This window comes from Terrapene carolina, unplaced genomic scaffold (assembly GCF_002925995.2).
Source record: "Terrapene carolina triunguis isolate 2854851 unplaced genomic scaffold, T_m_triunguis-2.0 Scaffold53, whole genome shotgun sequence".
Taxonomy (NCBI): domain Eukaryota; kingdom Metazoa; phylum Chordata; order Testudines; family Emydidae; genus Terrapene; species Terrapene triunguis.
The window spans coordinates 11332891-11357620 of record NW_020664404.1 but is presented as its reverse complement, the minus strand read 5'-3'; the positions used below and the strand labels follow the sequence as shown (position 1 = coordinate 11357620).

The following is a 24730-nucleotide window of genomic DNA, read 5'->3' as shown; positions in this document are numbered from 1 at the left end:
GTAATCATCTTTGCTTTCGTTCGGAGTGGGGAGGGACTCATGTGGGAACTCGCTGAGCTGAGAAGAATTATGTGTAAAGTAATACAAGAGGACAAAGTATTGTGAAGTTCTGAGTGTTTAAAGTATTGTGGAAATGCTTTTAGTTTGATTCCCCATTATAATTAGGCTCCTAGCAGATGGAGAGAATGTAAATCATCTCCTATCAGGAGACAGGCTCTGGATCCTCCAAGACACACAAGGTGCTGGGAAAAACAGCTACTTTTTACTTAAGGAAGGTGGCTGCCTGGCTTCATACCTTGTTTGTCTGAGCTTTATCCTGATCTGACACACACCCTCTAGAGGGGTTCTCCTATCATTTGTGAAAGTGGTGGGAGGGAGCCCAATCTTTAAGTGTCTGCTCCTGTGGGATTCCCAACATGACCAAATGCAGCTGGTATATTACAGGAAAACTCTCCCTCTGATACTGCTGGATCTTTTGTGGGATTAACCTCCACCGCTTTTCCTTTTGATTCACAATTTGTAAAAAGCATCCTACCACAGGCTTTGCGCCTCCTGCCATTGCAAAGACAAAAAGCAGCACACTCAGCTCACCTCCTTCTCCCTAATCCACAGAGAGGGATCTAACATCAGTGTGCTTGCTGGGCACGACTCTGGCAGTGCACCATGGAGTGACACTTTATTATGACATGTTGCCATGGCATTCAGTTACTTCACAGAAAGTTTTTCTAGACTGGAAACTCAGATACGGGTTCCTCCTTCCTCCTAATTTCAAGTGGGTGGACCTGAGTGCCCATATCCATACTGCCCTTGCCTCTATATTATCTGATTTAGGTTCAACATCCTGTTTTCCAGGCAGTTGTGCAGATGACTGTTGCAAAACACAAGTTAAAGCAGCCACAGTCTAGGCAAACCTGGTGGTCTTAGGGCATCACAAAAGCTACAATAAGGGAGACCGGGCACCGCTTTCAGCAATCCCAGACCATGCTAAATCGGGATCTTAGCATTAGGCAGGAATTGGGTGCCTTTTTTGCCTGACAGGAGCTGTGTGCTGCTCTGTCTGCGTGCTAAGTAGGGCATGGACATGCTCCTTATCTCACTTCCACGCCTCTTGCATACTGCCCACTCTGCAAGGAACAAAATCCCTGTCTACTTATGAAGCCACCACTGGGTCATCATTCAAATCCCTTCCAACTTTGCCACATGCTTTCCAAGAACTGAATTATTTCACTCTCTCTCACACACACACACACTCTCTCTCTTTCTCTCTCTCTGAATGGAACAATCAAGATGCACACACCAAACCCAATTATCTGCAAGCTAGGAACATGGGAATTGCCAGTCTGGATCTGCCCTAGGTCTATGTATCCATTGCTACATTTAGCTCCTGAGTCAGTAGCAAGATACCAATGGTGATAAAGAAAACATTAAAAAAATATTAAAAATGGAGCGACTGTAATGAGTTTTTTTCCAGAGTAATCATCTTTGTTTTCATTTGGAGTGCTAAAGGTAGCACTTACACACAAGTAAGGAGGCATACTGTGGGAAGCAGACTATCCCATGTCTGTCTCATTCTGGTCTCTGATGTAAGAGATTGGTTTATGGCCTGAAGTATGAGATTTTATAATCTGTATCTGAGGTATCAATAGCACTCACCCTCGCTTGTTGGGTCACATCCACAAAGATTGTAACAGACTTTGTTGAAGGGGAGGATAAGTTCTTTGGGACAGGGCCTTTTAATAGCTCTGTCAAGTGTCAAGCATACTCTGAGTGCTGTCAACATGAGCCTCTTTCAGCCCTCCTTGGTTTTGGGGGAAAATGTTGAGGGTGGGACATGAAATAAAAAAGGAGTCAAAATTGGAGAGAAATTTGTGGTGCCCTGGAGAAACGGATCTTAGGGCTCAGGGTTGGGCTTCTAGAGGACAGAAGTTGGTGACATTTATTTGTTCATGCAGGGCCCAAATCTAAGCTGTCAGCTGATCTAAAGATTCATCACAGACCACGTTTCACTGAGCAGAGAATATGAAGTTAGTGCAAATTGTGCTGCAGTTCCTATTAAAAAACAATAATGATTATTTCTCAGCCATCCAAGTCGTTCAAATTACACACAATTATAAAATGCAAATATTTATTCGGCTTCAATATCATCCTGTCAAATCCATTTCGATGACAGAAGTTTTGAAGACACTTTTGTTTGCCGCCAATGCTGCAAGACTGGGTAATCTGAGCACTACATGTAAAACTTATGCAGATCCCTGATTCCAACCATCCCATTCTGCACTCTTCTTAGAGCAGACATAGCACTTATTACTTAAATGCTGCTATTTGGGATATGGCTCCCTCATCTGATATTTTTATCTCTCAGCAATACATTTAATAGTTATTTTGGAGGGTGCCACTTGCATTAGATCCAGCAAAGTGAGGCCCTTACAACCCATAAAGATAAATATGGAGAAATTTGCATGGCTATCAGGACTTGTTTTAACAGCACCCTGCAGCTCAATTTGGCCTGGAAGCGCCAGAATATTGCTTGCCAGCAGAGTACACAGGTACCTAGGTTTAACACACCATAAACAATATATTTATTCATAGAAATTGTATGTGGCATTAGAGAAAGTGCTGAACCACACACAAAATGCTTTGGGGCCTCCAACTAACTCTCACCACTTTGCACATACTGGGGACTCACATCCAACAAGGAGATAATGCCCTAAAGACATCATTCTGCAGAAATAAACAGCCAGAAATAACTCTCACTGAAGTCTTTCCAACTCTCTTCCCCATGTTTCTGTGTATTTAAAGATCCCAGTGGGTCATCTAGATTATCCTTCCCTGGCTAGACTTTATCATCAAGTCTAATTTTAAATGGTTGATTCTCTCGCTCTTATGTAACTGCAGCCCCCCACTGCAGATGTCCATGCAATAAGCCACGTCAGACTAAAATGTAGAATTCTAGGTTGTTGAAATGAGTTGTTTTGCTGCACTAGCTGTGGCAAAGGGGACTGAATTCTCTCCATTGTAATGTGTTGGCTTTGCTGTAGGCACCAGGGTGTGCAAATTCATTTAAGCCACACCAGTGTCACTAAGAGATCTGCTCTTGTATATACTGGACATTTAAATGATACTAATTCTTTATAGTGGAACCTGTGAAAGACACTCCACCCTCTCTTACTAAGTCAGTCTGACGAGATCAGCACAAAGTACCCCAAATGTAATGAGTGCAACTGCTTTCCACCTTTATTAGAAGAGTTTTCTGTAAGCAAACTATTTCTAATGGTGCCTTGAATCATTCTTGATTGTACTGCAAGGTTTTTACTCTCTGGGATGGGTTAATCAGGAGGTGATGCAGATTTGATACTAACTGAACTCTGTAGTGCCTTTATCTATGGGTAAGCAAACCCTAACCTGTGATAAGCAGAAAAGCTTAGTAATGCACATATAACTACAGATTTTAATGTGTGTTTAACACAAGTGGGAGGTGGATCTATAGATTATGATTGTTTATTTTATAGTTTACAAAAAGAACCTATCATAATAGAACAAAATACTTTGTCATTCCCACAACCTGCTCTGAAGAAGTATCATTCTCTTTCCTCCTCCACTTAAGTTACGTGGCATAAATTACCTTCATGCTCTATGATCTGTATTTCTAGCATAGGGCTTGCATTCTGGCTCAGTCTTGCTGATATTTAGGACAATCTGCCTATACATTTAGGGCAAATTTTGCCCAGAGATCACAAGAGACCCTGCTTTCCTCCTCTCTGTCTACTTGCTTGCAGGGTATGTGAAATGACATACCAATTAAGCTCTTCTCTTTTATTTTAACACACTTTGTGCCAATATATTGCTTACAATTTTCAGGGACCAATGCATTTGATAGGCTCTTTCCCTCACTTTGATTTATTCTTCCCATCTTAGACAGCCTCTTTAATTAATGCACCACAGGCGGGAGAACTTGCTGCTCTATCATTTCTAAGCCTAAATGTATACATGCCATGGTTTGAACCCATGACATTCAAATGCATACAGACATGCACTCCATTTCAGCTGATCATTCACTGTTTGCATTAAGTCCAGGAATGACAACTCAATTACTGATATCGAAAAACTGCTCTTAACGGGAATGATGATGTTGAGCCTAAATGTAGGGAGTTAGCTGGGGCCAAATGCAATGTGGGGGAAAATAAAAGCATGTTTCTGTAAGCTGAGAGAAATTTACAACCACTGTGCTTTACAGGACATGTTTCATTCCTTATTTCTCACAATCATCGTTGCATTTTTGTTGGCTGCTCAGAGATTAAATCCACGCTTTTCTTAGGAAAACAAAATAAAAGAGGCAGCTACCTTGCCTGCACTCTACCTTTACTGGTAAAAATTCATACTGCCTCTGAATTTTTTTAAAAAGTATGATATTGACAAGTACCTGACATGCAGTAAATGGTTTAATTCTCCAGAGGAAAGGGGGGATATCAAGAACGGAGATCTGAAGACTAAAGGTATTCCCTTTGAAATGCAGCAACTTAGGTTCCTCCAGCAACTGTCCTCCTTGGTGTCTTTCACCTGAAACTACTTCCTACAGGAGCCGGGAAGAAAAAAACAAAACAAAGATGAGGCTTACTGGGTCTTTACTATTGAAAATATCAATAGTAAACACATGTGCATGCTCGTTAAAGGTGCCAGACAGACAGCCCTGGAAAATGAATCCATAGTGCTGCTACAACAGAACAGGCAGCAGCAATGCAGTTTGTGCTGCATAGCCCTGATAAGGTGAGTTGGCACTGATAAGTAAGGACCACACTGAGGCAGAGGGACCGAACTGCCCCTTCTCCGCCGTCAATCAGTCCTTTTTCCCCTGCTTGGATGGTGGCTCTTGTGACCTGGATGCCAGTCCCCCAGGATTTGGATTGAGCACATCAACCTGTCTCACACAGAAATCAATGGAAGTCAGGTACCTAGGTACTTTTGAAAATGCCACTGGGTTCCTATCTGCATCTTTAGGCACCTAAATACCTTTATAAATAGGGCCCTGGGAGTTTTGCCATTCAATTGAGTGGGACAAGGATTGCACCCCATGTGTTAAATGCCACATGCATCCATGTTCTACAGAAAAAATAATACATGTCAAAGAATAGCAGAGGGGAAAAAGCTGATGATTCCTTTGGTTTGGGACCTGTCAAAGCTGCAGCTTCACACATCTGGACTGGTCTGGCTGGGATCTTTTCCTATACGTCAGTCCCCTACACTTCTTCTTGGGTCACAACTTAGCCCTATACAAATAATAGTAGCAGAGTAGGGTGCACCTGTGGAGACTGCCCAGATCACAGATATCGTACAGCTGCCATTCCTCATCCTGTGGGGGGAGCATTAACGTATCTCCGACATGCTGGCCAGAGCAGCTGAGGCAGAGTGTAGGGGGAAGTAAGGTGTACATGGAAAAGTGCTGGCACAATTTACTTCCCTGCTAGAGGAAGGGGGAAATCAGAGATTCAATCTCGACACAGTTACAGTTTGGTCCCTAGAGCAGTGCAACCTTACTCAGGGCTTGTGGTTACTCCATGATGTCACCTTTAGTGTTGTTTGTACCTCAGATGGTGCCAAGAGTATCAAGAGAGACTACTCCTGCCCCAAGGAGGTATACCTCCCTACTGTATGTTCTGCTCCATGCATCTGATGATGTGGGTTTTAGCCCACAAAAGCTTATGCCCAAATAAATTTGTTAGTCTCTAAGGTGCCCCAAGGACTCCTCGTTGTTTTTGCTAAAAACACCTATATTAAGAGCAGGAATATCCCCATTTCACAAATGAGGAATGTAAGCTTGTACTGCAAATGAGCAACAGAACCCAGTAGCCCTGACTCAGATCAGTGCTTCTATTTATCTATTGCTGACATTTTTTCTGATAATTACTCAATTTCTATATTTAAAAGCAAGCTGGCACTGAACTGACATAGGATATTTATAGAGAAAATAGAATTTCATAAATATATAATAGTTTTATTATGTGCAGACAACATGTGCTGGTTTCTATAAGTGGAAAAAATGGTGATTTTTTTTTTTAAAAGTTGTTTTAAGAATAATTAAGATCTAAATTATAAATAGACATGTCTTACTTATTTATTTTCATTAACATTAAGGGGGGGAAAACCCTCTAGTCTCCTTCATTGTTTTTTTCTGAATGCAGCAGCAATTTTTGAACCAAAATGGTCCTATTAAATCAAGCTTTTTTGTTTGTTTTGTTTGTTTTCTTTCAATAAAGTTCAAGCTGGATGAATCATTCAGCAAGAGAATAGCCTGCTATAAGAACGAGTCTGAAAAAAACAATAGTGGGTTGCTCTTGCTCTGGATAAGAAACTTGTTTCTGGTTTTCCCATATGTGCCATTTTCACAGTTCTTCTGTTGCAGAATACTGGTTTCTGGAATTTCTGCTTGCTAAAGTGCTTTGAAGCCCTGTAGTATTACTGTTTTGAACATTCATTATTATGGCATACATGCATACAACAATGGGACAGACTCCGTAGCTGATTAAAATTCTTGTCACTCCACTGACGTCAATGGACTACACAGATTTATACCAGCTGAGTTTCTGACCCAGTGCAAGTTAGGGGTGTGTATATGTGCCTTTGTCTTGGTAAAGCTGAATGAAATTCTAAGGCCCAATTCTGACCTTGCATACAAATATTACTAGACATTAGCTGTACATACCATCCATCTTTCGGCAGTGAGTGCAGAGCTACCATACTTCTCTAGCTACCACTAGCTTTTCTTTGGTGGCTTTTCTTTTATTAAAAACATAGTGATATTAGAGTGTGCTTTGTTAAGAGAGCCATGTTTCTGTGATGTAAAATACGAATCGGAAAAAAAATAAAAATCAGCTGTCACAACTGTCTTCATCTCTATTCCCGAACGACAAGTGTTTTATTACAGCTGCAGCCATGGCAAACTCCAAATAAGGCAAATTCTACAGAAACACCATGTGAAAAAAATCAAAATTAATTTTGATTAACTACCACGGGGTTCCATTTGAGGTTTTTAAAAGATATTATGCACAATTATTGTGTAACTCTTATGGAAAGGGTCAAAAAACACCTACCAATTCTTGCTGCAATTAAAAAAAAAAGGGAGAAATGACTAATGAGAATGTAAAGGTTAATGACCCTGATGAATATTACACATCACAGGGGAAGCGACCGATATTTTAGTATCTGTATCACAGTAACACCCCATTGTACTTGGCGCAGCGCAAATGCATATTGAGAGAGCGTCTCGGTAAATCACTTCATGTCTCTGTGCCTCTGTTTCCTCTCCCACACTTTAAGTGTTTGGGAGCAAAGACACACTGCAGGTCAGTGGATGGGCCGGGAGTAGTACCCTGGTCTCCTGAGTTCCAGTCCAGTGACCTCACCAGTGAATTAAATCACATATGACACGTGGCAGCATAAAGCTCCGTGGGCCAGGGATCATCTTTTTGTTTTATGTTAGTATAGGGCCGAGGAATGGGGTCCTCGGCCATGACGAGGGCTTTAAGGTGCTACAGTAATAGAAATAATACATGATCACAATTCTGTAGAAAAATAACTAAAATAAAATTCATGAGTTGAAATAATGTACCTGAAATGCACAAGGGGTGTTGTCCATACAGTACACTCTCAGATTGTAATCCAGCGAATTGCAAGACATGCAGCCAAACACTGCCACTTTCAGCTGTTTAACTGCGCAGTCAGAGATGGGCTCCCCAGCGAGAGCGTAAGTTCCAAAGCTGTCTAAGAGAATGTGACAGGCGTAAGGATCCAATAGGCAGTAGCAGGAAGTAGTTTCCTCTTCCATGGACATCACTTCCTATATAATGAAAACCATATTTCAAAATCAGAAGGCTTTTTAGAACAGGTGCCGTGACATTTCTGTTAGTTTCTTTTCATTTTTTCTAATTTGTTTGAAACGTAAAATACTTTATGGGCAAGATTGCATAGACTTTACTCATTCAAGTGTTCACAATCTAGCCCTGAGTCAGCAGCAGCACTTATGGCTATATATTGTGCAGAATCCATTGTGCGAAGAATGTAATAATCATGATGCATAAGTAATTTTAGCATCTTCTTAAGTGTTCTTGGATTCCTAGCTAATTTTTCCTAATGTCAGGTTAAGAAATTACCTTGAAGATGGAAGTCAATAAGCAAACCTTGAACAACAGTCTGCAGCTAACATCCTCTTATAGCATCTATCAAGATAATGTTTATTCTGGTAAAAAAAAAATACAACATTTTGTCTTCACGTACCCTTTTGCTGTGTTGTATTGTCATGAGATAAATGGTTTGGGGAATTTGCACTGCAATATTTCATTCTTCCTCAGTAGTCCTTGAATACTGGCAACCAGTGCTGATGGAACCGACTGTGTACTGAATGCAACAGCATCAAGTATAGAAGAACTATGTTGAACTTGAAATGAGGCAGAGAAGTGCAACAAATAGGATAAAATCCTTGGGGAGGGGCAGGCAGAGAAGGTTAAGAAAGTCATGGATGGTTTTACTATTGGGCTTTTCCACCTCTTGAGGAAAAATGGGAAAACTCAATTGAGTCAACTGATACTTTGAAAGCTTGAACTGAAAATGGGAACTACTTTATGCAGCATATAATAAACCTGTACACATTACTGACACAGGGTAATCCATTGAGGCAACCAATTAAATGGAATTATACAATGGCATGAAATATGTAGGTCCAAGAAGATTCTACTCTAGAAATGTTGGGTAAAAATATTAAACTTTATGCTTCAGTTCTTAAGGAATTCCTTACCTCTCTTTCCATCATGGTAAAGTTTTGCCCAACTGGTCAGGTTTAGCTATGGGTGGGTCTCCAAGGAGAGTTTAGACCTACTTGAATTTCTTAATGGCTTAGAAACAGCAGACACAACAGGAGTCAATTGATACTGACCCCTGTCATGTGACCTTTGGGAAGCTAAACCTAAATCACATGACAGGGACAAGATCATAAAATGCAGCGAAATTTTTCATCTGTTTTGAATTTCAGTGGGGGGAAAGGATTTTAAAAACATCTGGATTTGTCTCTTCCCACCATCCCCATTTGACTAGCTCTAAGTTCAGCGTGGATGGTTGTATCTTATATTTTCATCATCAGTAGGGCCTTTGGAGAGGGGCAGTTTAAACTTACCTCCCATTTCCCTTGTTGTGTTCTTTTTTTCAAGTGAATATTCCAATGTTGAGAATTTACTTCTGCACAATGCGGTATAGTCAAGGCAAAAGGAGTGGTGACAGTCACATCTGGAGGGCCACATGTGACTTCTGGACCAAGAAGAACTTCTGTGCCTTCTGGCTGTAGACTTCACATGTAAATAAATATGAGAAGAAGAAAAAAAAAATCTCAAAGTCTTTTTTAAAAGGAATGAAAACTTTTCTAGCATTTTTTATCAAAATGGAATTAATTTATGTTAACTGCAATGCACAGATATTTAAAATATTTGTGTAGCAGATGGTCGAGGCACTCAGATTTTGGCTACAGACAAAATGGAAAACCAACTACTGTGCTAATTTCAGTATAGAATCTGAAGCTGGATGTGAAAGACACTTATTAGGCCACATATAAGCCATCCTCCACTGGTCAGTTCAGGATTTTGTTTCTTTAAGTACTTTTCCATTTGAATAAATCAAATACAATGTTAATATTACTCTATGTAAGTAAGGCTTATTTTATGCACCAGCTGGCAATATCACCATCTAATTCTTTTCTTGTCATCAACAATATTTTCATAGTAGTAAAGATAAAACAAATTATGGTGTAAAAATACAGCCTCTCACAAATTTTCCCAGATTGAGTATGATTTTCCTGGTTTGAGAACATATTTATATTCTGCCAATAGAACAAAATAGGTAATAGAGAGATAACAGACATTAAGTTATAAATATACAGTATCTGATATGAATCTCTTTCCCTGCTCATCCATTCAGACCTAAATTTATCTCCATCCCACACAAATCAATTTTCCCTCACTTTCTGGATTGTAAATGCATATGCAAAACAATGAAATGGAAGTGATAGAAAGGGTCTGATTCAATTTTTAGACAAAAGTGGCATCATTTAAAATGTTACGCCCTGTCTTTATTTTATCGAAGGACTGTATTTTGGGTCCATGTCTCAACCTTGTGGCTTGTGTTTTTATTACTAATGTTATCATACCTGTTGGCCAAAATCTGCCCATAGAATTGAAGACAGTGACGTTGCATAGACATAAGACAGGAAAGAATTGGCATCATGTGCATAACCTTACTCATGATTTTTATTATTTATATAATTGTAGCACACAGGAGCCCTGGTCATTGACTAGGGCACTGTACAAACACAGAACAAAAGGATGGTCCCTGGCCCCAAAGAGTTGACAATCTAAGTAATGTCAATTAGACTACTCACATGAATAAACTTAGATATGTGCTCAAGTGTTTGAAGGATTGAGGCTTAAATGAAAAAAACTGGGTATACAAATATATTCACAAATAAATAGGCTGATTCTGCTCTGCTGTTACAGGAGTTAAAATATTAATTGTTCACGAATCCCCCGAGTTGAGAAATCGTTACGTTTGTTTATCTAAAAAGTCAAACAAGAAGCGCATAATTCGGTATGTCTGCCATTCTCCTCTGTATAAAGTCTGTCATCCAATCAGGGAGCCGAAACTCACCATCACCACATGGCTTTGATAACCATAACACAACACAAACAGGCGGAGCTTCAGTAAAGCATTTAAGCACAAGCTTAATGTTCCATATATCGGTAGTCCCACTGAATTTAAAAATAATCCAGCAAAATCCTTAAGCATATGCAAGTATTCCAAATGAATGGCTCAGAAACAACCCAGAGTCTCAAAATGTATTCATCCAAAGTACTTTAATTATGCTTGTGACCACATTTTTTCAAGAATCATGAATGGGTCACAAATATCAATAAAAATGAAAATATACTTAAAATAAACACCCATTGAAATGATAAAAAAATTGAAATCAATGTCTGCAAAGTCTAAATGTAGCCACTGAGGAAGGCATGCTGGTAAAATAAAATTAAAGGCCAGATCCTCAGCTGTGCTTAATGTCTTTTTCAGGTTGTTAAGAATGTAATAATCACACACCATTGGCTTATTTATGTAGAGTTATTGCAGGGCCTGGAAGAGCAGTGGCAAAAATTACTGTTAAATTTCTCTCTGGGATATCTATGGTTGCTTCCTCTGTAGGTGGAATCTGGGAATCCACCCTCTCCTAGGAGTCATCTTTTCCTTCAACTGTATTTCTTAGAGACAACTTCTGCCTCACTTCTGATCTACCTGCTTGTGTGTCTGTTCCATTAGAATATGGCGTTCCGTATCAAGACAGTATGTAACATATTTAAATGACCTCTATACCGCTGATAGGCATGGTGTTCCAAAAGATGGGCTAGAAAGGTGATCATACCAGCATTAATCTATCCTACAGCTATGTTAGAATAAGAGAAAAATATTATGCTGCAGTTATGTACCACAGCATAGAAAGAGAACCAGATTCATTGCTCATATTAATTCATAAACAAAGAAAACACATTGTGCAATGTTTGAAGACTCGGGAAATGTTGCACAGTGTAGTGGTTGGAGCCAGGCATTGTGAATGAGGACTCCAAAGTTCTCTCTTTCTGTACCACAGACTTGTGCCGTGACCTTGGGCAAGACAGTTAAGCCACAATTCATCATTTCTCTCCACCATGCATAGTTGTGCAAATTGGGTGGTAAGATGCTACCAGATGAGAATAGTAGCACAGTGAACTAACTTTTAATCATTGCCTCCGTTTTTGATGCCCAATTTGAAAACACTTTTTTGCTTGTTTTCCCAGAGGTGCTGAGCTCTGAATGACTTTATTTGGAGTTCTGGGTGCACAGTGCCCCTGGAAAATCAGGTCCAAAGTGTCAATATTGGGAAATTAAAAACTGAACCACCCAAAATTTGAGGCCACCTCTTTCAATTTGAGTTTTAACCTCTCTGTGCCATCTGTAAAATGGGAAGGAATAACATTTGCCTCATGAGGACTTTGTGAAGCATCATTCAATATTCACAAAGTATTTGATTTCTTATGACACCTATCATATGAAGATTGCATTTTATCTATTTCATATTAATATGATATAAGTTTATTTCTTTGCCCTAGTAGTTGTTGCTTTTATTTTATTTTTATTTTTTTGAGTTAAGGCAAGCCTTGCCTTATTTTGTGGGGATTTGTAAAATTAAAAAATGGTTCCATTCTCAGCAAAAAAATATTCCTTTATTTTAGAAAGGAAATGACATTTTTTCAAATTTTGAAATTTTAGTTTGATCAAATTTGATCTTAAAACATGGAAATTCCAAATTTGTAATTGAGATGCCCCCCCTCCAACCCCCCCCAAAAACCACAACCAAAAATCCAACATTTCCTCTGAACTGTGCAAAAGGCAGAATATTGTAGAATAAAATAGGAAATTATTCTCTGTGAAACCACATGGAAAAAAATGGCTATTTCTGCACAGCTCCATTGCCTATTTCTCTTTCCTTTACTGGAAACCTGTGAAGCTCTTGATTTTGATGGATTTGGAAGGATTAGATCTGGTTACTGATTTGTTTACTATGCACCCAAGGGAATTTTAAATACCTGCATCTTGTAATGTTTCCCTTCCCTGCCTTGCTTAATAAATAGCCCTGAACTGCATCAGATTCCTAATACCTTGTCAGTTGTTATAGAAAAGACTCCTGCTATTTGCAGTAAGTGTGAAAGTTCATCTAATTAGTTGATTTCAGTTCATTTGGCATTAAATAATTCCCAGAATTCCCATATGTTTGTACAATATGTGCAACAGGGGGAATGATTCTCTGAAAGCAATTAACTTGCTTGTTTCAGAAGAGCTTGTCATTGGTCATTCACACACATCCCTACTATTGCTCAGTCAGCAATTACACTGAGCCACAGTGACCATGGAAGGCTGCCAGTGACCATTATTGAGGCTATTCTGTTTCAGTGATTGTAGCTCACAGTTTACTTCTTCGGGGGGAGTTTTAGGCCACGGGTGCATTGTCCCAGTCCATTTCACATCATCCTCCAGCCAGCCGGACAGACGTCTTCCTTTCTTTTTGTGAGAGTGTTTTGTTTTCTTCTTGACACTTCAAAAACTTGACTTATTGTGAATCATCACCAGTAGCCTGACTAAAACTCTCGATTCACAGCCCCTGAGGGTAAATGTAGTGTTATTTGCAGCTTAACCTATATTTTGTTCCCACTATGGGAGATGAATTATCCAACTTTGTGCTGGAGGTAACTTTGGCAAATGCCCTCCTTTCTCTTCTCTTCTCTCTCTCTCCCCCCCCCCCACCTGTATTTTGTGTGTTTGTCAGCAGCATCCATTTGGCATAGGAGGCAAGAGTTGAAGGATGTGTGCCTGTTGAGAGTGAGATAGGATAGAGATGCACCTACCAAGTTAAATAACTAGGGTTTAACTCATTCTCTGGAAATATGCTATTGTTATCACTTCCAGCAGCAGCATCAAAACGGAGATAAGGAGATAAAATGCACCAGTCGTTCCTGAGTTACAGTAGAGAAGGGAGTAATTGAACAACTTACCCAAAATAAATAAATAGCAGTTTGTCTTGAAGGTTTCTAATAATTCCATGAATCTGTAAGAAACTCAGTGCATCTTTTATGAAAGTTGTTTATGAATGACGTTTTGTGCTGTTGAGAGAGGTTTCTTCATAGTACTCTTAGGTTTATTTATTTATCTCTGTTTAAATCAAATGTGATTGGTAAAGGGTAGCATTCCTTGCTGGTTGATTTCATTTATTTAATTTTTCAAATGCTTTCAAATTACTTTGAAATATTTGAAAGAAAATACTTATTTACTTTCAAATATTTAAATTTATTTATTTTCCTAGTAGTGATTTTCACAGTGGTACCAAATTATGTGTTAAGAATTTTTTATTTTTATCTCTTTAAATTTTCACAATTGCGAGAAATTATGGGGCGGTCAGACAATAATGATTTAATAGTAGTTGACATTGTTTAAACTGCAATATGAAAAGTTACTTCTATAACAAACTGCCAACATCACATGCCAAAATACGCAAAGTAGATATCCTTACATCAGACACTATTACATACTAAAGTAACTTTTTTTACTTTGCTTATCTGTACATTTTGATTATTATTGAAGGAAATATTTTTTCGTCAGTTAGCGTGTGGTTGGCAAAATTGACGTTAACCGACATTTATTGAAAAATCTAATCCTTTCAAGCCTAGCTACATTGTACTCACTGGTGTGAATGCTGGGACAATCAGCCAAGTAATTCCCAGTACTTCTGCCTGCTTGTTTGCGGCCCATCCCTTGTGACTGACATCCTAGTGCTCTCACTGAATCTGATGCTGCCGTGTTTTGAATTATTGCCCACGGGGGGGGGGGGGGGGGGGGGGGGGGGAGAGGGGGGAACAGTTTTTAAGATTTCCTATCACAAAAACTAATACAGTCTGTATTTCAGTCTCCAAGCTACAGAGCTGGGAGATCTGGATCCTGAAATGGACTTTGGCTTCTAGGCCTGAAGTCTGTGTGAGAATGTTATGGAGAGGATCTAGCTTCCAAGAGAAGAATTGGTGCCCATTAAAAGCATTGTTTATGTTAGCTGTAGAAGTGGCTGCTCACGTATCTTCTAGAGGGAAGGCAGATCATCAGCAGGGGCTACAGGCCACATGTTCTTCTCCCCTTATGTATTGCAAAGGCACTGAAACCAGAAAGATGGGAGTGGGACTAAAGACGTGCACACACTCAAGCCCTAGCAGGTTCTTTGCTTTAACTCAGTGGGGTTGGATGCAAGGTATGTCAGTGGAGAAGGGGAGGAGAGGGATTACGCTTGACTACTCCTGTTTTGCTATTTTATTGTTACTGGCTAAAAACAGACCACCAATCAATGTGATATATAAAGGTAACAGAGCTAACGGCATCTTGGCTCTGAATGAACCATAGTGCCTAGAGAAAGGAAGCCAAAGAGCTCTAGCTCTGTACATGGAGGCCCAAGATCTGTGCCTTGAATCTGGATTTCCCATGGTAATTCAGTCTCTGGGTGACAGGAATACTAACTTTCATGTTACTTCAGACTCATAAATGTGCTTTTTTTTTTTTACCTCAAGCCGTTAAATATATACACCAGAACTGGTTTGGGGGAAAAAGGAAGTAAATTAATTATTTTAAAAAATCAATTTAAAAATGAGTATTTTGACAACAAACAGCAAAATATATGCAATCTGCAGTCATGCACCATTCCCTTTACAACAGAAATGTGATGATTTATTGTTTTGGGGGCAATAAATGTGGTAGGGGGTGAGGAATTTTGCCCAGTTTTTAGTGTCAAGTTCTACATTAACACAAAAGTCAACAGAAATATTGCATAAGTTACATATTATATGTAAACCTGAATTAATCTGTCTTCTCACACATTTATGAAGAATTGATTGATTTAACAAATTAGACGCTTACAAACTACGTGCAAATCGATTTTTAAATGGCCAGTTCAGATACACAGTGTAAAGCAGTGTGCATACCTTATATGGAGGTTAGGAAGTAACAATTCAATGAATATCTGAAATACATTCAGTTTTTCATGCAGTGTGGGTTACTGCATTTGATTATCATGGAATCATCACACTTCTGTTGGAATGCAATCAAACCAGAATGTCAGAGAGAGAAATAGGCAAATAGAACCTTGAATCCTGAAATTTTCCCTCCTCCACTTTTCTTCTTCTAACCTTTTCAATCAGCTCCTTTCTGCCTCTACCTCCATACTCTGACCTCATTTTAATTCATTCTACTCCAACCTGTGACAGTCTGGGATATCTATAAACATGTATATGGGTGGTGTTTCTGGAAACAGTGCCGCTTTAGCATCAATAGTTAAATACATTTTACGTATTGGAAAAAGTGTAAATTAAACAACATTACTACTTATGGTAGCACCCACAACTTGCTAGTAATTTTCCAAACATTTAAGAAACAGCGGCCCCTGCTCTGAGTTCACAAGCTAAGGAGCTGACCTGACCTGTACAGGATATTTTATTTTAAGTGATACAGGCCAGATATGCTCAGATAATATGGTAATAGAAACTATACCAGTACCTAACATAGACAGATACACTTATGTTGGGATACCAAGACCTTACATACATTTTTTCCTCCAAATGTCTTTAGAGTCAGACTGAGCATTGTTCGAGAAAGGCGAGCAATTCAGGTATGGGCCACTAGACTTGTGGACAGACAGCCCTGTGCCTTAAAATTCTATTACTCCTGCCAAATTTCTCCTGTTTTGTTGGGAGAATTCTATGAACACTTAAAACACAATTCCACTGCCCTGCCAGGAAAGGAATGTCTCAAAACTCTAATACTGTGTAGTGAGTGATCTTATTTCCTCCTTATATTTGGATGTGATACATCTGTCTCTAATCTGAGCACACACAATGGTATTCATTTATGTGTCCCATTTTCAGTGTGCAAACAATCACCTCATTTGGGGAAATGAGCACCATTTTAAATGTGCTACAACTAAGATAATGCAGTAGTTACTGGGTCCCATGTCACTTGGCAGTCTTTTGAAGCACAGAGTTCTGGTTCAACAGGTGATAATTGCAGCATAGTTAAAGTAGTAAATGTAAGAACTTAACTGGAGTGGAAATGATGTTTATGATAAATCACCTTAATAGAACTTGCTATTTCTTCCAGAAGAACTGGCAATAAAAGAAAGGACGCACACAAATAAGGCATAATTACACTATGTGGAGCCCCTTTTCAAAATGCAATCGGATGCATGAACCGGTGGTTTTCCCCTTAGTGAAGGAAGGTTCATGTTATTCAAACCTGCTAACGAACACAACCCATTGTTATCTTTTCAGCTGCATCTTTAATTAAGACTCATTTGGGCTATTCTCATCACTTTCATATTACAATCAGTGTGGTATTAAAATACACTGTTAAAATTATAGCAATTTGTACTATGGAGTGTCAAAGGGACAAAAAAAAGAGACCTAAGAAAATTGTGACCAGACAAGATTTGAACACTTGGGGGCAGAATCTGCCCCAGTAATAATTGGGCTATCCCTATTGTTTGTATTTGGTCTATATTCTGTGTTGAATAACTTTCTATTACTCTAATCTGGGTAATTGTAAGCTAACAATATTTTGCACTTGAATAGAACCTTCCCTCTGAGCATCTCATACTACTTTATACACATTAATTAAGTCATAGAAATGGGGGGGTATAGCAATTTCCCCCCCCCCCAGTGCATGTCAGGTATTGGCCACTTCTGGAGGTGCTGTTCGTGTTGGTGAATGAGTGGATTGATTTGGCATGGCACGTCACACTCAGTCCCTCAACAGAGCTGAATAGCTGTATTCATTAGTTTCAGTTTTTATTCTTTCTCCCCACTCCCTTTTAATTGTTTTTACTCACAGCATTGTGGTTCTTCCACAAGAAACAAAAGCTTGAATGCCAAATTGTCAAGGCTATGCAAAAACCATTAGCGCTTTGAGTGTTTTTATTACAGCAGTTGTCCTATTCTTTCTGAACCCCAATAAGACATGGTATTGACTATTGAATGTGAAGTGCTGGAGGAGACACAGCTGGCAAACTTCTGTCTCCTCCCCTCCCCAACAAACTAATTGAATTCCAGCATGTAATTTTTATTTATTTTTCTTTTAAATCTCTCCGGGCTTGCTGTTGGCAGCAGGTTGTTTTGGAGCATTAGTATGTGAGAGACAAGAGGACCACACAAAGTCTCCTCTCCCTCCAGCACCTCTGCATGAACAGCTGTGAAGATTGTGTGGGGTTCAGGAATCAGCTGCTGTGAATGCAAGTACAATTTCTAGTCAAAATCTTACAGCTGATTAGGGGTTCTTAAATCATTTCTGTGCTCTGATGTGTGGAGCTGCTGTCACTACTAATGAAGTACTGTTTAGCATTTTGTGACCTAACATGCTCATCTTGCTTTTTTTTTTTTTGAGAGGGGCCTAGAAGTTGTTATGTAAACCCTTCCGTAAGAGTGAACCTATCACATAAAGTGGTCAAAAACCACTTGGAAATCCAGGACCCAGGTTTTTTTAAGGGGGGATTTCAATAGGGAATAGGATTTCAATCAGTCTCTTGCCAAAATACTCACAGCACTGCCAAATTTCATTGTCTGCTAAGAAATCCTGTTATTCCTTATGATCCAGACAATCCCACGACATCTGGCTTTCCAGTCCTACAGATTCACTTCCAATACTTTAACATTACTGCTGATGAGGACTCTGGCACATCACTGGTTACTCCCAAAAGTAAGGGTAAAGGAAATGTATGCTGCTCCTAATAGATCTATTATTTCTCCTTTAAGTGAGTGCAAACTCTTTGTATGGAAGAACAAGTAGCCTATATCGATCAGTCTTTCGCTTCTGAATGCAGTTAATTTATTATTTGTATTGCAGTAGTACCAAGAGGTGCCACCTGAGACTGGACCTAACCCTCCAGGGTTGGCCTGGAGTCTCCCAGAATCAGCATCGATCTCCTGGTGAATACTGAAAGCAATCCAGGAGATTTTAATAGGATATTTTAAGAAAATGATATTATGTCATTGGAATCTCCCAGAATAGCTTCAGTCACAGTTGGCAACCCTAACTGGACCCCTATTCTGTTAGGATCCCAGTAGGAGGCAGTCCCTGCCCCCAAAGAGCTTAAAGTGTAAATGGACAAGACAGACAAAGAATAGGAGAAAGAATTCATTATTTCCAAGGGTATGTCTACTACACGGCACAGTGAAACTGGGCTCTTACCTAGGTTTTAATCATAACTCCCCCTCCTCCCTGCCATCTACACAGCAAAACCTCTGAGCCAGGTTTGGAGGTCCCTTAAGCTCAGGGGGAGGGTTTTTTTTAAAGCCCAGGCTCCACTGTAACTTAGGCTGGAACCCGCCTGCAATGTAGTGAAGATGCAGGGAAAAATCACTCAGGTGCTGATAGTCCTCCAGTGCCCTTCCCACAATTCCCCCAGGTATTGACACAATTGACTGGGAAAGAATCCTAAAGCATCTCAGCACAAAGAGCCATTGGCTGTGTCCCAGCCATACTCAGGCGAGAAGCAGTGAGGACATACGTTTGCAGATATGGCTTTGCAATGAGGATGCTCACACCTGCATGCCAGTCACCTAGGTGTAACTGTAGATCTAGCCTATATTACAAATGAGAAACTGAGGCACAGGACAACTAAATGACTTGTCCAAGACCATAAAAAGAATTGGTGACAGAGCTGGAATTGAATCCAGATTTTCTGTGTCATCCCCGTCTCTATGTGCCTATTAATTTATTTCACTAAGAGACATCAGTAGTGGGAAGAATCCCCAGCACTGTCAGGCAAATAACATATTCCTAGCTGCACTAACTCCAACCAGCCACAGTTCCCGGCTATGTGTGGGTAACTCCAGTGATGTGACTTTTTGGTTCAGGGAGCAAGCCACCAGATTGCTGGCTTTTTTTTTTTACAGTATGGCTCTTGCTCAGTGTTAGCGGCTTAAGGAGGTTTAAAGAGAGAGAATTAAGCAAGGGGGCAAGAGATGTTTCACTCTAATTCTTGCTAGGGCCTGAATCAACAGGGTTTTTGTTACTTTCTGAGAAATCAATATCCAATGTATTTTGCCAGCATCAAAGGAAGTATGGTATTTTGAGAGCAAGCTTGCCTATTTCTTTACTCTCAGGGAGCCCTTCAATGCATCCGTTATAAAGCCCCAGCAGCCAGCCCCATCCTTGAGGCTCTACGTGACAGACAACATATTTATGATCATCAGACCTTTGGCTTGGACTCCTTTTAGAGAGATCACCGGTTCCATGGCTGATTTGGCCAGGAGCACTGTGCTTCAAGACTCTGGAACATTTTAAGACATGGATTTCTTCTTCTTCTTCTAGATTTAGCACAAGACCCACATTCCAGAGGATTGTATGCAGGGCCGGCTCCAGGCACCAGGCAACCAAGCTGGTGCTTGGGGCGGCACCTGGAGGGGGGCGGCGCGGCGCTCCGGCCGACGGGGAGAGCGGGGCCACAGCCGGGCTCGCCGCCCTCCCCCCGGAGCTCTGGCCGCCCTCCCCCCGGCCGCCGGGGGGAGAGCCGAGCCCCAGCCGGGGCTCGCCGCCCTCTCGCCGCCCTGCCCCCGGCGCTCTGGCCACCGGGGAGAGAGCCGAGCCCCCGCCGGGGCTCGCCGCCCTCCCCCCGGGGCTCCGGCTGCCCTCCCCCCCAGGCGCCCCTGGGGCGGCAAAAAAGCCAGAGCCGGCCCTGATTGTATGACACCAATTCACAGCCAACACAGATGATTTGTGGTAAGAATTGGTATATTGCACAGATGATGGGACAAAAATTATGGTTTGGTTTTTGAAATGATAGCAATGGAAACAGAGCAGGGGGAAAGATCTGGGCTTAATTCAGAATGTCTTTTAATGTTTACCTTCTCCCCACAGGGGCTGAAAGAAGGAGGTGATAGTAATGATGACTAGTCTAATATACTGAACGATCTCCGCCTTAACCAATGCATAAGATGACATGATCCCTGCCCCCGATGGCTTCCTGGAACCACACATTCAAGGGTCAACACAGCCCTTCATTCTTAAGAAGTAGATACATCTGTTCATCCACCTAACGTAGACAACAAATTAGACTGTGATATCTGAAAACCAGGGAGGGTGGACAGTCTTTTGGATGAAACTTTACTAGAACTGCTATTGAATCATAAATGACTACACAGAGCAGAACTTTTGTAAGGAAAAGGGAACAAACATCCTTTTCCTGAACCCATAATTTAACCTTTTATCCACTGCTGTACAGTGAGCTGTCCACATGGCTGATGTCCTTCACTCAAGAGGTTGCTGCTTAATGCATATGGTCAGTAAAGTGATACAGAACTGTAACTCAGTATCAACTCTGCAGAGATTGCAGCTTCTTCTGCCATGGGAAACAAGAAATCCAGGAGCAACAAAAGGCAACCAGGTTCCCTGCATATCAGTACAGGATGCTGCTGCTGCTGCTAAACAAGTCTGTTTTATTCCAGCAAAGCTAAGATGGCTGAAACAATGCTGTCTCAGTTATTTGAAAAGGAAACATTGCCTGTATTATAATGGAAAAATAAATCAATGTTTGCATTTGTTTCATTTTATAGGATTGCATACAAAAAAAATCTCCCTATGGTAATTTTCTGGTCTGGTTCTCACCACCCCTGCTTCTGCCCACAAAAATAAAACAGCAGGCAAAATTTGCTACTTGTATTTAATTAACCCATTTTAATTCACTTCTGCATAATCCTTGCAGCTGAAACAGCTGCTTTTTCCCCTCCTTTCCTTCACATATCTTAATATTTCATTGAAAATGATCAAAATACTATGGTAGCAGATGGGGATGGAATATAAAAGTTCTCACAAAGGAGTTCAGATATCAGAGAAAAGCAGAAAAGGGTTTCACAATAAGTTTTGGAAAATATCCCTGGACTTTAAAATCCACAGACAGCTCTTCCTCTTGGTTTTTAAAGAAAAACACCTGCAATTATTTAGTTATCTAAGCTACTGTAACCAAATATTTACTCTATATTGAATATAGGTACAGGAAAAGTGGACAATATTTCAAAAAAGAAGTGATGTAAAAAAAGAAAACAATTGCATATAAAGAGTCTATCACCCCACGCAAAGAGAAGAAAGTCCCAGATTCCTAAACAAAGTCAAAGTGCTCCTTTCCTTGGACACAAGAGGCATCTCCATCCCCATAATGCTTCATGGAGACAAACTTCTAGGAATTGGCCAGTCTTGGACCACTATTCAAGTGTTAAAAATAGGGCTTGAGAGGTACATAAGCCTGCTTCTGGCCCCTCTATACAGAGGGTGCATCCCCCCCCCCCAAAAAAAGAGAGAGCAAGCTTGAAATTCACCACTGAAATTATTATTGCAACTTGTCTGTTCAACTCAGTTTGGAATGTAAATTATGAAAGCGCAGTTGAAGGAAGCTAAAGAAACATGCAAAAAGTGGGAGCTTATTTAATTACACTGTAAGAATGTTGTTTGGAATGTCCCACTGCATCTTGTACCAGTGGTAGTGATGGAAAAACTAATAAATCTAATCCCTGCATCTACTGAGCTAAAGCAGGGAAATTTGTTGGAGGCCTCAGGCAAAGATTGAAGGGAAGTTGGGTTTCAGAACAGTTCTTGGTAACACAGACCGAGAAAACAGAATTTGTGCTTAATGGTAATGGAACAGATGATAAAATATGAAAACAAGTCAGAAAATTACATGATGAAGTATAAACAGCATCAAGTTACTATATGGAATTACTATATGGAATTAACCAGTTGTGCTCTAGCAACATATCAGGGCATTGTTTCAACACTTAGGGTATGTCTACACTACGAGAGTAGTTCGATTTTACTTAAATCGAATTTGTGGAACCGATATTACAAAGTCGAACGTGTGTATCCACACTAAGGACAGTAATTCGACTTTGTGAGTCCACACTAACGGGGCAAGCATTGACATTGGAAGCGGTGCACTGTGGGCAGCTATCCCACAGTTCCCGCAGTCCCCGCTGCCCACTGGAATTCTGGGTCGAGCCCCCAATGCCTGCTGGGGAAAAAAATGTGTCGAGGGTGCTTTTGGGTAACTGTCGTCATCCAACCGTCACTCCCGCCCTCCCTCCCTGAAAGCGCCGGTGGGAAATCAGTTTGCACACTTTTCTGGTGAGTGACAGCGCGGACGCCACAGCACTGCGAGCATGGAGCCTGCAGCGACCATCGCTGCAGTTATGGCCGTTGTCAACACCTCGCACCTTATCATCCACCTTTTCCAGAGGCAGATGCTGAGAAATCGGGCGAGGAGGCTATGGCAGCGCAGTGAGGACATTAAGTCTGAGAGGGGCACAGACCTCTCACAAAGCACGGGACCCTGCGCCGTGAACATCATGGTGGCAATGGGTCATGTTGATGCTGTGGAATGGCGATTCTGGGCCCGGGAAACAAGCACGGACTGGTGGGACCGCATAGTGCTGCAGGTCTGGGATGAATCACAGTGGCTGCGAAACTTTCGCATGCGGAAGGGAACTTTCCTGGAACTTTGTGAGTTGCTGTCCCCTGCCCTGAAGCGCAAGAACACCCGGATGCGAGCAGCCCTGACTGTCCAGAAGCGAGTGGCCATAGCCCTCTGGAAGCTTGCAACGCCAGACAGCTACCGGTCAGTTGCGAACCACTTTGGCATGGGCAAATCTACCGTGGGGGTTGCTGTGATGCAAGTAGCCAACGCAATCGTTGAGCTACTGCTGTCAAAGGTAGTGACTCTGGGAAACGTGCAGGTGATCATAGATGGCTTCGCCGCGATGGGATTCCCAAACTGCGGTGGGGCTATAGATGGAACTCACATCCCTATCCTGGGACCGGACCACCAGGCCAGCCAGTACATTAACCGAAAGGGCTACTTTTCAATGGTGCTGCAAGCACTGGTGGACCATAGGGGACGTTTTACAAACATCAACGTCGGATGGCCGGGCAAAGTTCATGATGCTCGTGTTTTCAGGAACTCTGGTCTGTTTAGACGGCTGCAGGAAGGTATTTACTTCCCGGACCACAAAATAACTGTTGGGGATGTGGAGATGCTTATAGTCATCCTCGGGGACCCAGCCTACCCGCTAATGCCCTGGCTCATGAAGCCCTATACAGGCGCCCTGGACAGTGAAAAAGAACTCTTCAACTACCGGCTGAGCAAGTGCAGAATGGTGGTGGAGTGTGCTTTTGGCCGTCTCAAGGGGAGATGGAGAAGCGTACTGACTCGCTCTGATCTGAGCGAAACCAATATCCCCATTGTTATTGCAGCTTGCTGTGTGCTCCACAATCTCTGAGAGAGCAAGGGGGAGACCTTTATGGCGGGGTGGGAGGTTGAGGCAAATAGCCTGGCTGCTGATTACGCCCAGCCAGACAGCCGTGCGATTAGAAGAGCCCAGCGGGACGCGCTGTGCATCCGGGAGGCTTTGAAAGCTAGGTTCCTCAGTGAGCAGGGTAACCTGTGACTATTACGTTTGTTTAAAGAGAAGCTGAACCTGCCCCCGTTTCTTTACCCGGTTAATGTTGATTATACTTTCCAGCTACATACTCCGTTCACCCCGTCCCCCCCCTTCCAACACACATTTAAAAATAAAATAAATGGAACTTTGTTAATGAGCCCCGTTTTCTTTATTACGGGTTTCGCGGTAAAGTGTTGAAACTGGGACGCAGACTGTGGTGGGAAGCGGGCGTAGTGATGGAAAGAACGCTTCTAAACTCGAGGAATGACAGGCTCCTGCTCCTAGAGTGGTCCGCAGTGGTGGACTGGTTGTTTCAACGGAGCCTGCCACCCCTCCTTTTCGGGACTCTGTGTGTGGGGGCTATGTGACTTTGTGGCGGGGGAGGACGGTTACAGATCCCCTGCTGCGTGGCTCTGTGATCCAGGATAAGGACCGCTGCATAAGATCTCTAACCGCCCTCCCCCGCCACAAAGTCACATAGCCGCCCCCCGCCCCCAGAACATGAAAACCACCTCCCAGACTGACCAGGGTGCCTAGTGACTGCAATGTGTGTGTGACCTGCTGCTGAACCTGCCCCTGTGTCTGTACCTTGGTAAAGGTGACTGTCCTCTCCAATTACCAACCCCCTTCCACCCTTCAAACGCACTCTCCTCTAAAAGAACATG

At 41.5% G+C, this 24730-nt stretch overlaps 1 protein-coding gene across 1 annotated transcript in view; it reads right to left on the bottom strand.

The window, feature by feature from the left end:
• The window catches only part of UNC5D (unc-5 netrin receptor D), a 148301-nt gene that overhangs the window by 14460 nt on the left and 109111 nt on the right, over positions 1-24730 (bottom strand). Inside the window, exons 9-11 of the mRNA XM_024217705.1 lie at positions 9161-9329; positions 7604-7831; positions 4421-4570 (exon numbers count right to left, since the gene is read on the bottom strand). Coding sequence (XP_024073473.1) covers positions 4421-4570; positions 7604-7831; positions 9161-9329 — 547 coding nt within the window. The remainder of the gene's footprint in view (positions 1-4420; positions 4571-7603; positions 7832-9160; positions 9330-24730) is intronic.